The sequence below is a fragment of the Mauremys mutica genome, chromosome 7 (assembly GCF_020497125.1).
Source record: "Mauremys mutica isolate MM-2020 ecotype Southern chromosome 7, ASM2049712v1, whole genome shotgun sequence".
In the NCBI taxonomy this organism is placed as follows: Eukaryota; Metazoa; Chordata; order Testudines; family Geoemydidae; genus Mauremys; species Mauremys mutica.
In genome coordinates this window covers 121187045-121200387 of record NC_059078.1, presented here as the reverse complement: position 1 = coordinate 121200387, position 13343 = coordinate 121187045, and the positions used below count along the sequence as shown (strand labels likewise).

Here is a 13343-nt window from a genome sequence, read left to right as displayed (position 1 = left end):
TGCAAAGCATAGGTAGTGTTTGCCAAAGGCTTCACAATCCTTGGCCATGAGACCCTACCCACCTGCAAAGCTTTATTAATGTTTATTTTACTGATCTGACACATTTAATCAAAGAATGTAATCCGAAAAATGTGAATTATAACTGTGAATTGTTAGAGAACCACTTTGCTAGATGCCCAAAAAGCCACAATTCAGGAAGAAGGTTGTATTGGTTAAAAAATTGACCTGGTTTAGAGGGGAGATGAAGGCAGCTATACAAAAAACTAATATGTAACAAATGGAAGAAAGGGGAAGTAGATAGTAATGATTATAAATCAGAAGCTAGGAATTGTAGAAAATTGATAAGGGAAACAAAGGGATACAATAGAGACATCAATAGCCAACAGAGTTAAGACAATAATTATGAGTTTAATTACATTAGAGACAAAAATAATCCTATCAATTGTATTGGTCCAATAGTGGAGGAAATGGTAGAATTATTAATAATAATGCAGAAAAGTCAGATGTGTTCAATAAGTATTTCTGTTCTATATTTAAGAAATGTTCTATAGTAACTTATCTTTTTTTGATGAGATTACAATTTTGGTTGATAAAAATAATAGAGTAGATGTAAGGTACTTAGGCACTTGTAAGGCATTTAACTTGGAACCACATGATATTTTGATTAAAAAACTAGAATAATATACCATTAATATGGCACTTATTAAAAGGATTAAAAGCTGGCTAACTGATAAGTCTCAAAATGTGATTGTCAATGGGAGACCATTGACAAAGGGGTGTGTTTCTAGTGTGGTCCTACAGGGATCAGTTCTTGGCTCTCTGCCATTTACATTTTTTTTTTAATGACTTGGAAGAAAACATAAAATCATCACTGATAAAATTTGCAGATGACCCAAAAATTGGGGGCATGGTAAATAATGAAGAGGACAGGTCACTGAAACAGAGTGATCTGTATCACTTGGGAAACTGGACACAAGCAAACAATATGCATTGTAATATGGCTGAATGGAAATGTATCCATCTAGGATCAAAGAATGTAAGCCGTATTTACAGTGTGTGCTGAGCACCCCTTCTGAGCTGGGAGATGAGGGTTCCACGCCTCTCAGGAAGATATTAGCACCTTGAGAGACTGAACCCAGGAAGAGTTTCATTGGAATACTATCCCCGGTTTGCAAATGTGAAATAGACATGAAGGCCATGGGACTGCCTGACAGTGCGTACAGCAAGCATAGCTATGTCTGGAGAGCGCCTAGCACATTGTGGACACTGCTGGAACTAAGACTAATAAAACGGGCATGGATGCTCCACGTCCATCCTGGATGGCTTTACAGCCTGGGGGTTCCGGAGCCCAAAGCGGCATAAAATAAAGTAGATTGATGCCCAGTGCCTGACAGTTATAGATGAGAAGGCGAACTGGAGAAACAAGAGCCCATGATTTTCCAAAGCAGCTCCAGCGATTTTAAGGGCCCAGCATGAGACACCTTAAAGGGGGCCTCGTTTTTGCAAAGGCGGGGAACTCGGCACTTTCGGACAATCAGCCCCGTTTCAGGAGCGTCAACTTGGCCACCCAAAAATGGAGGCATCCAAAATGATTAGCCCCTTGTAATGGTCTGAGCCAGAGTATTCAGCACTATGGTTTAGAGAGTATACTTTTGGTTCCTTGTTTCTACCCCACGATAACGTTAGCCTGCTAAACCCAGGGTTGTGAGTTCAATCCTTGAGGGGGCCATTTAGGGATCTGGGGCAAAAATCTGTCTGGGGATTGGTCCTGCTTTGAGCAGGGGGTTGGACTAGATGACCTCCTGAGGTCCCTTCCAACCCTGATATTCTATGATATTAGTAGTTCATGGTTGTACAGCAGTAATGCCTTAAGAGCCCAGTACAGATCAAAGCCTCATTGCGCTGGGCACTGTATAGACACAGCAAAGGGACAATCCATGCTTTGCAGGGCTCACCTGCTAAACATGGGTCTGGAACGCTGTATAGTCCCCACTGAAAACACGTATGGTGACTAGCACCGCTATACATGTTGTTCATAGCTTTAAAGCCTTCACTGGGGCTTTAAACGTAGCGGGAAGGCTTGTGTGTTCCAATGACCCTGAGAGCTCTGCCGGTGGGGATTTCAACACCTGGTAGGGTCCCCCAGGACAAAGGGAAGGGACCAGACAAAAAGCAGTGCACTGCTCGTCTGGGCTGGGGGTTGGGCGATCAGCCAACGCCCGGTCCTTGTAAAAAGTTAGGGTGTAGAAATGCACCAAGGCTGCCATTGCAGCAAAGAGTCTTGTTTGTGTCCCAAGCAATGTCTGAGAGCACAAGGAGGTTTCAGATTCAGAAAGCTTTAAAGGGAGCACCAAATAGTTAGGCAGAAGAAGCAGCGGGTGTATGACAGAAGGTTAGGAAAGAAAACATCCAAAGTATTATTTGCTTCTTAATCCGACACGAGTCCAGCTGAAACACTCCCCCAACCCTGAAAGGGAAACATAATCCCCGGCTCTGGGAGATGATCTGAAATGCACTCAGTGCTTCACTTACGTGTGCTCTTCTCATGCCTTCTGTTTCGGCTGCGTTCTTCACGGCTTTCGCAATGCATATGGGGGTATACGGGGTGAGGTAGCGGTGAGCCTAGGGCACAAAGGCAGGGATTACATCCTGATTATTCAAACGGCACGATCTGGAACTAAGACTAATAAAACGGGCATGGATGCTCCACGTCCATCCTGGATGGCTTTACAGCCTGGGGGTTCCGGAGCCCAAAGCGGCATAAAATAAAGTAGATTGATGCCCAGTGCCTGACAGTTATAGATGAGAAGGCGAACTGGAGAAACAAGAGCCCATGATTTTCCAAAGCAGCTCCAGCGATTTTAAGGATCTTGCATGTTGAATATCTTGGACTTTTGCATCACTGCAGTTTGTACTTCAACAATAGCCTTCAAAGAACGGTCTTGTTCTGTGCCGATGGCTGCTGGTTAGCTAAACGGTGGCCAGAACACGGCAGAGGAATGGTCCCTGTTCTGAGGAGTATACCGCCTTCATTATAACTCAAAGAAAGAACTAAGAGCCATGACAGCCACATGCACTATGTCAGAACTGTTAGCTTTGAGCTCCACATGGGAAAACTAAAGCACAAAGAGGCTTAGGCCCAAATTTTCAACGATCGCCTGTAATCTTGGGTGCACCCGTTGAGACACATAGGACCTGATTTTCAGAGGGCTGAGCACTGGCTGCTCTAACTGAAATCTGTGGTGAGTTGCATTCCAAAAATCAGGCCCTAACAGTTCGACTCTCCAGTCTTGTGCCATAAAGTGGCCTTAAAGCAGACAGAGGTGGCCAGTGAAGAATCTCCCCTTGGGCAGAACTTTCCGCTGGCATAGAACTGATGGAGATGGCTCCATCACCTCCTAGCCCAGCTGCCACTCATCCTCAGAGAAGGGGAAAGGGGGAGGCGTGGTGAGGGAGACTAGAAGACGGAGGGGGTTAGGGTTGCCAATTTTGGCTGGACGTATTCCTGGAGGTTTCATCACATGACATCATTTTTAATTAAAGATTAATCTTTGATTCCTGCAGACGCTAGAACAATCCTGGAGGGTTGGCAACCCCAGAGAAGGTGTGGCAGAGGAGAGCTCTATTTTGATCAATCCTCCACTGGCACAACGTCCCCAAGGGACTTTACACCAATGCCAAGTAAAGACTGCCCCTCTGCAGATCTCACTTGTGCCAGGGCCGGATGACTCTGAATCAGGGATCCACAACCAGTTCCCTCCCACTGCCAGTCTCCACTGCCTCTGATCTATGCTTGGACATAGTAGAAAATCAGAGTCTAGATGGGCACCTGGGATTAATGGAGCCTTTAAAAAATTCTGTCAGAAATGACTGGCCTGAAGTCTCCCAGCAAGTCAGTGGCAGAGCTAAGAATAAAACCCAGGTCTCCTGACTCCCAGTCCTCTGCTCTGACCACTAGATGATTTACCATTTCCAAACACTTTACAGGAGCGGGAGAACAACTGCTACATTCTGAAGAAATAATGTGCCGAATGCTCCTATGAAATTACATTTATCAGTCAGGATAGTCTCCAATCTATGCAGTACATCGGTTGACATTTTTAGATATGTCGTCGGGGTATATTTATCTTCCGATAAAAGTATATTTATGCACCTTTGCGAGCAAATCTGTACAGGGTTGCAAGGTCTGTGTTATATACGATGTTGGACTCCTGCCTGCACCAGCAGTATGTGGCTTTGAGAGAGGAGCGAGGTAAATCTACAGTGTGTCGGTGAGCTTTAACAGTACCCTTGCTTGGACGTTCGCACAGGACTGGGAATCAGGTTCCTATGGCCAGTTCTGCCAGGCACCTGAAGACTGACCTTGAGCAAGTCACTTAACTCTTTTTCCCCTTCCCACCCTTTGCCTGTCTTGTCCGTACGCTCTTCAGGGCAGAGGCACTATATGTTTGCACTGTGCCTCCCACAACGGGGCCCGGATCTCAGCTGAGGCCTCTAGGCACTAAGATATGTAAGTTAATCAATCATCATCATCCTAAATTACGTATTACGGGCCAGATCCTCAGCTGTATAAACTACCATAACTGCACTGCCGTGGCAACAGGGGGGCTGTCCCCTTTAAGTATAGTACAAATTAGGGTTCAACCAACCCCTGTTCCAAGGCATGTCCCTCTAAGGTTCCTGGGATTTTGGAGTGGACAAAGGCCTATGGAAGGGCAGAGGCAGGTACTGGGAGAGAGGTGGTTTGTTCTAGGGGAACAGCTAATGTTAGGGGGAAACCCAGGGTACTGTTTCTTTAAGAGACCAGGACCCTTGTAGTGCAAGGTGGGGCAAGGGTCCCCTCTCTCCCAGCCAACCAGGACAAGCCCTGGGAAGGATAATAAGGGAGACACCGGCAGGGGAATGACTGCTCCCAGCCTGGTTTAAGGCTGCAGCTGACTGAAATGAGCACAGCCTTGAGAAGGGACGCTGGGGGACGCCTCAGCCCAGGAGGAGAAGCCTGCCTGAACAATCAGCCAGACCCCAGCAGGAGGGCTGCGGGACTCCTGATCAAAGGAGAAGAGGGATGGGACTAAAAGGGTTAACGTCTCTGTATTTGGAAGAGAACCACCGAAGGCCCCACAAAAAGGCCTGCGTCCTCTGGCCTGAGTCTCAATCATTGCAACGAACTAAAAGGGGAAACTGAAGGCAAGCTGGCTCTCCCAGGCCATGGGGAGAGAGGTGCTCTGGGATGGCACCCTGCTACAGATTTCAACTGGGCTATTTCAATTTATCCAAGCTGAGGTTCTGCTCCGCTATTTGGCAGAAGATATTTTCACCGAAGTCAACAGAGCTACACTGGTTTGCACCAGATGAAGGACTGACCCCTTGCTTCTAATGCCCAAAATTAATGAACCCAAATATTCTAAGAAGTGTTGGAGTGAGTTTTAGTACTTTGCAGCAGTTTTTCATGGCAGCAGCAATAGGCACAGAGCAATGTATCTGATGCTGTCGGGAGGCCAGGTTTGACTAAGGAAAGAGGCAGAGAGATTTATCTGGGTTACACATGTTCTACATCCCGATGATTTGTTTTTGTATCAGGCAAAGCACACATGTTTCTTAAGAGTTGGCAGAAAGATACAAAGAGCTCTGTCCTATATCGAAGCGATTTGTTGCTGTGTAAATGATAAAGCTTTACAATCTCCCCATCTGTACTAACACACAAAGAGCAGAGATGCAGCCAACATACATAATCAGATGTCATTGTCAGAGAAACAATAATACACAATACCTGTTCTCTTGGCCGCGGTAACTGGCACATTGAGCAGGGCAGATATTAGCTTGTCTATATAACTAAATAGACAAGAGGCAGATATATAAACAGCCTTTACAGCTGGAGAGGTTTCTTTCAGAAGACAACCTAGGCTGTTCTTAAAAATCCCATGGCACTTTTTGCAGGAAAAGGGCCATCAACCCTGGTGTCTCAGCCAAACTGCAACTTTAAGCCCTACCATGCAAATGCTCACTACACGGTGTAGTCCTTTAGAGTCACTGGGAACGACCCACAGCAGAGAGTGGCTGCAGGACAAGAATTAAAAATGACACCCATCCAGAGTGGTGGTTGTTGAGCACAACGGCTCAGCGACACAGAGGTCAATGTAGAGCCGCCTTGTAGATTATCCCGTGGGACTAGTTACAGGAAGGGGATGGCTGGGACCTAGACGACTACGCAATTCTTTTTTAAAATCAAGTGATGATGTTGGTGAACGATGCCCACCGCAGTGATTCTGAGCAGCTCTCTAGCCACACAACAGTGACAGCTTCCCTGACCACTCTGCTGCTATGTCCCAAGCCTGTTCTGAAGTGCTGGGAAACGACTGATTTCAACAGGAGCAGAGATAGGCCTGCACTTCCGAAAATCCCATCCAAGGTTTCACCCAGGCCCTCCACAAGGGATCCTTCTACCCAGCTGATTATTCCAATGCCTCTTAATCTGACGCGGACAGGGCCACAGTCCACGTGATAGCCTTAATAAGGGAGAGCATGAGCACAGTCGTTTTAAAGGAACACAAAGGCTGGGACGGGGCGGAAATGGAGATTTTTCCATTCTTGGTCACTAGCACAAATCCATGATGGCTCCTCACTGTTGCCATCAGTGGCTGTTTGGTGGTCTACGTGCAGTGAGCGGAGGGTGTCTTCTCGTACTGATGGGCAAGAGCCTACATGGCAAATCGCCCTCCCCATAGGCACCCTTGTTTGCATACTCAGGAAAGGGGACCAAGGATTTTGTGGGCCTGTAGAGGACTGAAGTACCCTCTGACAGGTTTAAAGCACCTCCGAAAGGTGGAGTTGAGAAAGCTGCCCTAGCTCTATGGATATGTAGGTGCTCCACCTCTCTGAAGATCCAGGTCCTAGATGTCCTATATTGGTATCTGTTACCATCATGAAAATTACTCTTCACCCAGTAGTTTAGGCCCCAAAGGTCCCTTACTGTAATTAATCCAACTGGATACATCTACAAAAGAGCTTTACACGTCCCATTCTATCTCTGATTCTTATATTCTCCTGAGCTTTTTACACCCACTCTTTGTACTGGTTGGTTATGACACCTGTGACAACATCTTCAGCTAAGGCCCAGCTGAACTGGAGCAGAGTGCAACCACTTCTCCTCTGTGAACAAAAAGCCGGAACCATTGTGACTGCATTAATACATCTGGCCCTCTTAACACCATCCCATGTGGCACATTCATATTTGGAAATTGCTCAAAAGTCCTTGCTCTCAGCAACAGTGCTGAGTGTAATGTTTACTTGCAATGTATTATTTAGCCATTAGATGTCTCCCTATGCTGTATGGAGCTCCAGAGAGTGTGTAGTCTCTGGTAAACAAGCGGGAGACAGCTGGAACTCAAGATGTGTGGAAACCTGTGATTTGTCTGTAGTTATAGTTTTTCTTCATAGATTCCAAGGCCAGAAGGAACCATTGTGATCATCTAGTCTGACCTCCTGGATAACACAGGCCATAGAACTTCCCCAAAATAATTCCTAGAGCATATTTTAGGTATGTTTCCTTTGAGTAAGTGTCTCCTGTTTAGAAAGGACTGTTATATTCTGTATCAGAACAGCGAGCAGTGTGGGATAGGGCCTTCTTCAGGAGTCCCAGAATACACATTTACATGCACAATACTGAGGTGTATCAAGTACAAAGGAAACAAAACAATTCTGATATCAATAGTTCCCTGTGCAGTCATGCTAACCCATCACAAGGACAAGCAGCCATTTCATGCAATCTGTGTCCTCATAACATTCCTCACCAAGTGGACACAAATCTGGTCTACCTTGGCTCTTGCATCTCCTAATTATCTGCTTTTTGCCCCTCTACCACAAGCCACTGAAATAAATAAGGGGAGCCATCTTCAGATCCTCCCACCAAGCACAGCCCTCCCCACCCCACAGGTTCTATCTACAGCTGAACAATTGGGTGTATTCAATCTATGCCATGCATGGGACATTCTCAAGATCCATGCGCAGTTACCCTAGTTTACTCAGATCTCCCCAACCCTACACTGTTCTTGTCTTACCCTGAATCTGAGAATTCTTACGGTACATCGGCTTAACAAGCTGGAATGCTTGCCCTGGAGACAGCCACCCCCACATTAAACAACTCTCTGATAGTCTGAAGCCACCCTTCAGCAGAGAACGAGACCTGCAGCACCCAGCACTGATGGTAAGCTGAGAGCTGGTGCCCTACTTAAAAACACTCATCACAGGACTGGGTTTGAAGGAGGAGTCCTTTTCCCCGCCAAGACACACCCACCTTGGGGATGGCCTCGGTCAGGGCATAGCTGGCTTTGTCACTGAGCCACACTTTCTCCTTGGGGGAGAGACCCACACAGATGGCCTGCAGCTCCGTCAGGACAGATTCATACGGCACCACCTGGATTTTAAACTCAGCCTCCAGGGAAGAATCAAGCAGCAGATGTTCCCTCGTGGACGGGTCTGCCATGCGGTCGCCACTGATAAACAGCCTGCAGAAATGTACAAGCAGAGAGCACGTGGGTGTGACTTGTGCTTCAGCCTGATGGAAGTGGGTGGGTGGGAAATCACACTATTCTAATCATATTTAACAGAGAAGGGCTATTATTAAGAATAATACTGTGCACTGATCCAGACCATTTTATCCAAAGATCTTCATGCACTTTGCACCCTGCACTGAAATTCGGTCTCACAATCACCCTGGGAGGTAGTTATCTTCAGTTATACAGAGAGGGCAAGTCATCACCAAGGCTACAATTTAGTCATGGAGGTCGCAGAAGTCATGGAATCAGTGACTTCCAGCCTGTGGCTCTTGGGAGCTGTGGGGTCCCCTGCCGCCTCTGGTACCCTGCAGTTTCCATCCCCCTCAGGTGTCAGGGGACCCCCAAAGCTGCAGGCAGCAGGGGTACCCTGCAATCCCCCAGCTGCTACGGGCAGTGGGTGGCCCCACAGCTCCCAGCCGTGGCTGGTGGGGGAGCCTGGAGCTTCAACACCCAACCCACAGTGGGGCCTCCGGAACTCCTAGCCACTGCACAGCTGCCCCACTGCAGGTGGGGTGGGGACCCGCAGATCCCCATTTTGTCATAGATATTTTTAGTAAAAGTCAGGGACAGGTCATGGCTTCCGTGAATTTTTCTTTATTGCCCGTGACCTGTCCGTGACTTTTACTAAAAATATCCGTGACAAAATCTTAGCCTTAGTCATCACACAGCTGAGAACAGAACCCCCAGGCCTGTAATCTACCCACTAGATTACACGCATTTGGCTAGTACCTTCATGTGCCTCGATTCTTGTATCCTACCGAAGCTTGTTGCACTGAACAAAAAGAGAAGGATCTTTGGCACCCAAAGCCCCAAAATCCCAGAGCACAGCAGCAACGGTTACTTGTGGTTTTGAAGGGAATCTTCAGCCAAGTTTATCCATTGTGGGGTTTTCGAGGGGTTAAGTTCTCCCGCACCTGCCCCACTGCTGATGCCAAGTCATCAGCAGCTCCTTATAGCACCTTTGGCACAAAGACCTCAAAGCATTTAACATGATCCCAATTTTACAGAGGGGCAAACTGAAGCACAGAGAAGGTGAAAGGACTTGTCACACAGCAGCAGACCTGGGAACAGAAGCAAAAGCTCTTGACTCCACCATCACAATGATGAGAGGGGAGCAGGGGGAGATAAATAGATTATCCTGGAATACAAAAATGCTAGGAAGGGACATTAATATGGCCGAGGCACACGCAGTTTCAAAGGACACACACAACGCGAGAGCCAGTCTCTCGGAGGAAACACGCCTGGAATGTCAGTGCAACACTTGGTAACGACAAAGAAGGGGCAAGGTAAAGACCTGATTGTATTGGTTCCTATGACAGCATAAGCAAAAAATACTGGATTGTATTCAACGTCTGAGCCTCGGAGGTTAAACAGCCCTAGGAAAGAAAAGAGAGCCCAGAATCACAGTCTTGTTTCATCATTTAAATTCAACAGTATTAGAGAAGAAAAACAAAACCAAATTCAGTTGGCTGGAAAGCAGGTTCACACAAGGGCTTGAAGCCAGAGTCCAGCTGTTGCAACTCCCCAGAGTTGTACTGGCAGTAATTTGCTTTCTCCACTAGATGGCACCAAAACTGTGAGTACTAAATGATGCCGGAAAAATCTCTTCAGGCTCTGGCTCAGTAGCTAGACTACAATGGAGATACCAAACGGCAAAAAAGTGACTTTCCCCGTCTCTGCCGGGACAGCAGGTCACCCCTCGCTCTCCAGAGAGTGCTCAAGTTTTAGTACTTCGCTCTCACAGAGCCGTGTCAGCCATGGGACCCACGGGGGAAGGGAGGCACAGAGAAGTTAAGGCCAAAACATTACAAAACGGCCTTTGATTGTGGCGGCTCGGCTTCGGACGGCTCAGCCTTGCTTGTCAAACGCGCACGTCGCTCACAACTCAGGGGGATGCCAAGCGGCGCGGCGGGCGCTCGGCCTCTCTGAGCGCCGGGTTTCGGGAGTCAAGCTGAGCCCTCCGAAACCCAGGGACTCGCTCCTGGAAACGTTTGCGTGAAAGCGCGGCTCCCGGTGATGCGGCGAGCCAGCCGGCGGAGGTGGAAGTGTCTGGGGCTGGGTCCACTGGGCCATGCAACATCAGGTAGGACACTTTTGGGTATGTGCATGCTTCCTGGGAAAGCCCCTGCTTCTCCCAAGTTACAAAGACCCATACGGGGCTTCCAGGAAGGGGCTGTAGAAATCTGCCAGCTGAGCAAAATTAGGGTCTCCATGCTGTGGAATGGTGCTGTCCTCCTCTCCAACCCTCCTCCCCAGATGCCCTTTCAGATTTTAATAGAGCAACATCTAGTGGCCAAACATAAGATGAATGGGTTTTTCCATCTATAGTAAAGGAAAGGGACACCAGATGTACACCTAGCAATAAACATCTCTCACGATCTCTCACTGTCCTCACCCCTTTGTTCATGGATCACCCCTTGCACTGGTAGGTGTACTTAGACTGTAAGCACCTGGGAGCAGGGATCAAGCATTGTTTTACTTGTCTGTAAAGTGGCGCGCACGCCGTGGGGTCTGTACAGATAAGGGCAGAGGGCAGCCATCTCTGCTAACGCAGGTCTCGCCAGAGAAGAGTCCCCTTTGCTGCTATTGGATGTATTGATTTCCTGAAACAGGAAGCTCTGTGCTTCATTTCACGATTGTAGGAGCGAATACCGAGGACCCTGACTATGCCACGTTGCTGGTGCCAAGTTACTGATTTCCAAACTGAAGCTGGGAATTTGTCAAGATCATTTACACTCTGGAGCAGGTGATGCAGATTCTACAGCATATGCTAATCATACCCCCAAGCCTGGCCTGCACTCAGATTTCCTGGAACATCTCCTACACAGGCGCAGCCCCACTGGTGCAGCAGCAGGAGTGCTAGTGCACACAGGCCTCTGGTGTGGTCAACAATGGGTCACCTGGACCTACTCTAAGGTTTAGAGCAACCCAGATCATATCTATCTTGAGCCAGAGCAACAGTGCCCTGGGGCCATTCCATGAGCTCTGGCCTGACCTCCACCCACCCTGGGAATGCCTACTATGCTGGGGCGGGAGGCCAGAATCACAGGCGTAGAGCTGGCTACTTTGGTTTTGCTACTTGGAGACTCTCCTGTGGGTTGTTTAAGCTCCCTTGGCTGCCAGTCCAGTGCAAAGGGGAACTGGTGGGGACTAGAATGAGGTCCATTGCAGCCTCGTGTTGCTACGGGAGTTTGCAGACTGTAGGGGAAAGGAGATCGGGGGACTCCTTTTAATAAGTATGAAAACTAGAACTAGGCTTGCGGAAATCTCAAGCACATACACACACATGCTTAGAAATCACAAATGTTGCATCTGAAATGGTGGCGTGTCTATCTGTGTACCCAGAGCCACACACAGTACTGCTTCAGTGATGGGAAGGCTTCACAGCTTAAAACAGCCTCCAACTTCCCGGTGGGGGGTGGGAGGCTGTAAGGGCATTTTATGCTAGAACATTTTGTCTGTCAGTTCTGTCAGTTCTTTCCTCAAGCTGCTTCGGTTTTATACATCCCCTTCCTTTGCCTTCTCTTTGCCTGTTTTTCAAGTGTGGTGATTTGTTGTATACAGTGGGCCTGTGGGGGAAGGATAGCTCAGTGGTTTGAGCATTGGCCTGCTAAACCCAGGGTTGTGAGTTCAATCCTTGAGGGGGTCACTTAGGGATCTGGGGCAAAAATTGGTCCTGCTAGTGAAGGCAGGGGGCTGGACTCAATGACCTTTCAAGGTCCCTTTCAGTTCTAGGAGATTGGCATATCTCCAATTATTACCTTTAAAATTACCTTTAAATCTGCTGTAGTGCTCTGGATTTACACAGGTGTAAATGAGAGCAAAATCTGGCTCATAGCAAAGAATGGAGACTGCCCCTGACCCTGTCCCAGGTTAATCGACTTATAACAAACCCCTCTGGTGTACCACGTGCCTCTTGGCACTGGGTAGATTTCCCATTTCCCAGCCATGAGAGAACGTTCCGTCATACTGGCAGGCAGATCCGATAACCCACCCAGCCAGGATACTTACAAGATACCTCATCCAGGGCTGTAAGCACAAGCCAAAGGACTTTTCTCTCAACCATTTTCGCACGCAGAGCTGCAATCTTCTCTTTCCAGCCTATCCCTGTGAAATACAATACATTTGCTGACTGTGGATGGGTTTGGTTCTTTAGTTGCAAATGTTATCACCACCTAATTTATTGACTAACAGCAGGGACGTAAAGCCATGAAGTTCTAATGTGATGAGACTAGAATTTCCTAGAAGCCAAATGCAATTTCTGGCTTGTCTTCCTTACTGCTCCTTTATGACATACACCACCAGCTTCAAGCTTTTCCTCCTTTTTCCAGAAACATACATCTGTGTATTTATTATAAACCCATCGCTGCAGTATCTAGGCACAATCAATGCTTATGTCTGGTTTCCAAAACAAAAAGATCATTGAAGAGAATAAACAGAGTCTAATTAGATCCTTAATTTAATCAAACAGCACATCATGCTGGGCTGCAGTTATTTCTCCTGCCACTTTATAAAGGGAAAGGAAGAGAGGAGTGAAAATGAATCTACTCAATTCAGGGCCGGATCCCACTAACCTGTGTAACTCAGGTCCAGGGTCATCAGAGGTTTGCAGGGTCGCTGGGGGCGATCCATCCAGATTGCATCGATCAGGTTCTCTTTGACCGGCACGAGAACATGGCCGGCACTTTTCAGTGCTTTAGACATCCTCTTCCACTGATCTGCCCAAAGGGAGAGAGCTAAGAGCACTGGCCACAAATGTCGGAAACACAGGAATTCCCTCTGTGCTAG

General features: G+C 47.6%; 1 protein-coding gene across 3 annotated transcripts in view; it reads right to left on the bottom strand.

Moving 5' to 3' along the window:
* The window catches only part of XPNPEP1 (X-prolyl aminopeptidase 1), a 43696-nt gene that overhangs the window by 15306 nt on the left and 15047 nt on the right, over positions 1-13343 (bottom strand). For all 3 annotated transcript variants that reach the window (XM_045024714.1, XM_045024715.1, XM_045024716.1), the window contains exons 7-11: positions 13130-13273; positions 12567-12662; positions 9850-9931; positions 8294-8504; positions 2533-2622 (exon numbers count right to left, since the gene is read on the bottom strand). In XM_045024714.1, coding sequence (XP_044880649.1) covers positions 2533-2622; positions 8294-8504; positions 9850-9931; positions 12567-12662; positions 13130-13273 — 623 coding nt within the window. The remainder of the gene's footprint in view (positions 1-2532; positions 2623-8293; positions 8505-9849; positions 9932-12566; positions 12663-13129; positions 13274-13343) is intronic.